Genomic DNA, 1,557 nt, shown 5'->3' on the forward strand with positions numbered 1-1,557 from the left:
TAATTCCTAGCTTAAATTAATCTTCCTCTGTAAAACTTGTCTAATTACTCAATTGCCCCCAATATTTATCTTTCTAAGAATGCTGTTGGTATTTAGTGAATGTACTATTCATTTGGAACTCCTTGTTTTGTGTTATAAGTTTTGCATCACCATTTCCTGGCCTACCTTCCCCACAGCACATAATCTATCTTATACTTTGATGATGATGATGATGATGCTACTGATGAGAATCTATGGCCAAAATAAACAACAGATTCTAAAGCCAAGTGTGAAAGTCATATTTTGATGTGGCGAAACATGTGGACAATGGCTTGGCGGATTTCCTTTGTCTTGGCACTATAAATGAGAGGGTTGAGCACGGGAGGCACAAATAGGTACACATTTGACATGAGGACATGTATGTAGTGTGGGACATGCTTCCCAAAGCGGTGCACTGTGGAGACCCCAGTCATTGGCACATAAAACGCAAGTACAGCCAGGATATGTGACACACATGTGTTGAGAGCTTTGAGAGATTCCTCACGGGAAGCAATGGCCATGACAGAATGCAGAATGAGCACATAGGAGAGGAAGATAAAAAACAGGTCCATGCCAAAGGTGGATACAAGAACAAAGAGTCCATAGATGCTGTTGATAGTGATATCAGCACAGGCAAGCCTCATCACGTCTGGGTGCAGGCAGTAGGAGTGAGAAAGAACATTGGATCTGCAGATAGGCAGCCTCTTAATAAGAAAGGGAAGAGGGAAGAGGGTGATGAAGCTTCGAGCAGCTGCACCTAAACCCATTGCAGCAATGACTTCAGTGGTGAGCACAGTGGCATAGTGCAAGGGGTCACAAATGGCCACATAGTGGTCAAAACTCATGGCCAGCAGAATACCTGATTCCATCATGGAGAAGAAGTGAATAAGAAACATCTGAATTAGACAGGCATCAAAAGCGATGTTGCGGGCATTGAGGCAGAAGGTTCGGAGTACAGTGGGCAGTGTGGCCATGGATATGGCCACATCACTGAAGGACAACATGGATAGGAAGTACTACATGGGCTCATGGAGGCTGGGCTGCACTCGCACAGCCTGCAGGATCACTGTATTTCCCCCAAGGGCCACAGCGTACATCACACAGAGGGGCCCCACCAGCCAGGAGTGAGAGCTTTCCAGACCAGGGATACCAGCCAGGAGGAAGAATGCAGGGTGAGTGACATTGAACGACCCCATAGCAGAACAAACTTAGGGTACTTTTCAGGGTCAGATCTTCTGACTTGGAGAATTCTAACAGTTGTACTTGCTGGAGGATAAGAAATCAGGAAATAAGAGACAAAGCGATGATGTCGACATAAATGGAAACTGATGCATTCATGAAATCACTGCTTTTGAGATGATGCAGGCAAACTTTTCTTCATATTTTATGATGATCAGGCTGCAGGCTGAGCTAATATTTCCCTCTGTTTTATGAAGAAGGGAGACATTGACAAATACTTCAATAATAGAAATTAGTTAAAAGGAAAATGTTTAAACTACATTTCTACAACTTTCATGTATTTTGGAGGCATCATTCAAT

General features: G+C 43.6%; 1 protein-coding gene across 1 annotated transcript; it reads right to left on the reverse strand.

The window, feature by feature from the left end:
- Positions 1-275: 275 nt before the first annotated feature.
- Positions 276-1,214, reverse strand: LOC105468613 (olfactory receptor 51I2-like). The gene is given in 1 exon segment (XM_071073950.1): positions 276-1,214. A coding segment is annotated over 1 exon segment (939 nt).
- Between the last annotated feature and the right edge of the window lie 343 nt (positions 1,215-1,557).

The sequence above is a fragment of the Macaca nemestrina genome, chromosome 12 (genome assembly GCF_043159975.1).
Source record: "Macaca nemestrina isolate mMacNem1 chromosome 12, mMacNem.hap1, whole genome shotgun sequence".
Classification (NCBI taxonomy): Eukaryota; Metazoa; Chordata; class Mammalia; order Primates; family Cercopithecidae; genus Macaca; species Macaca nemestrina.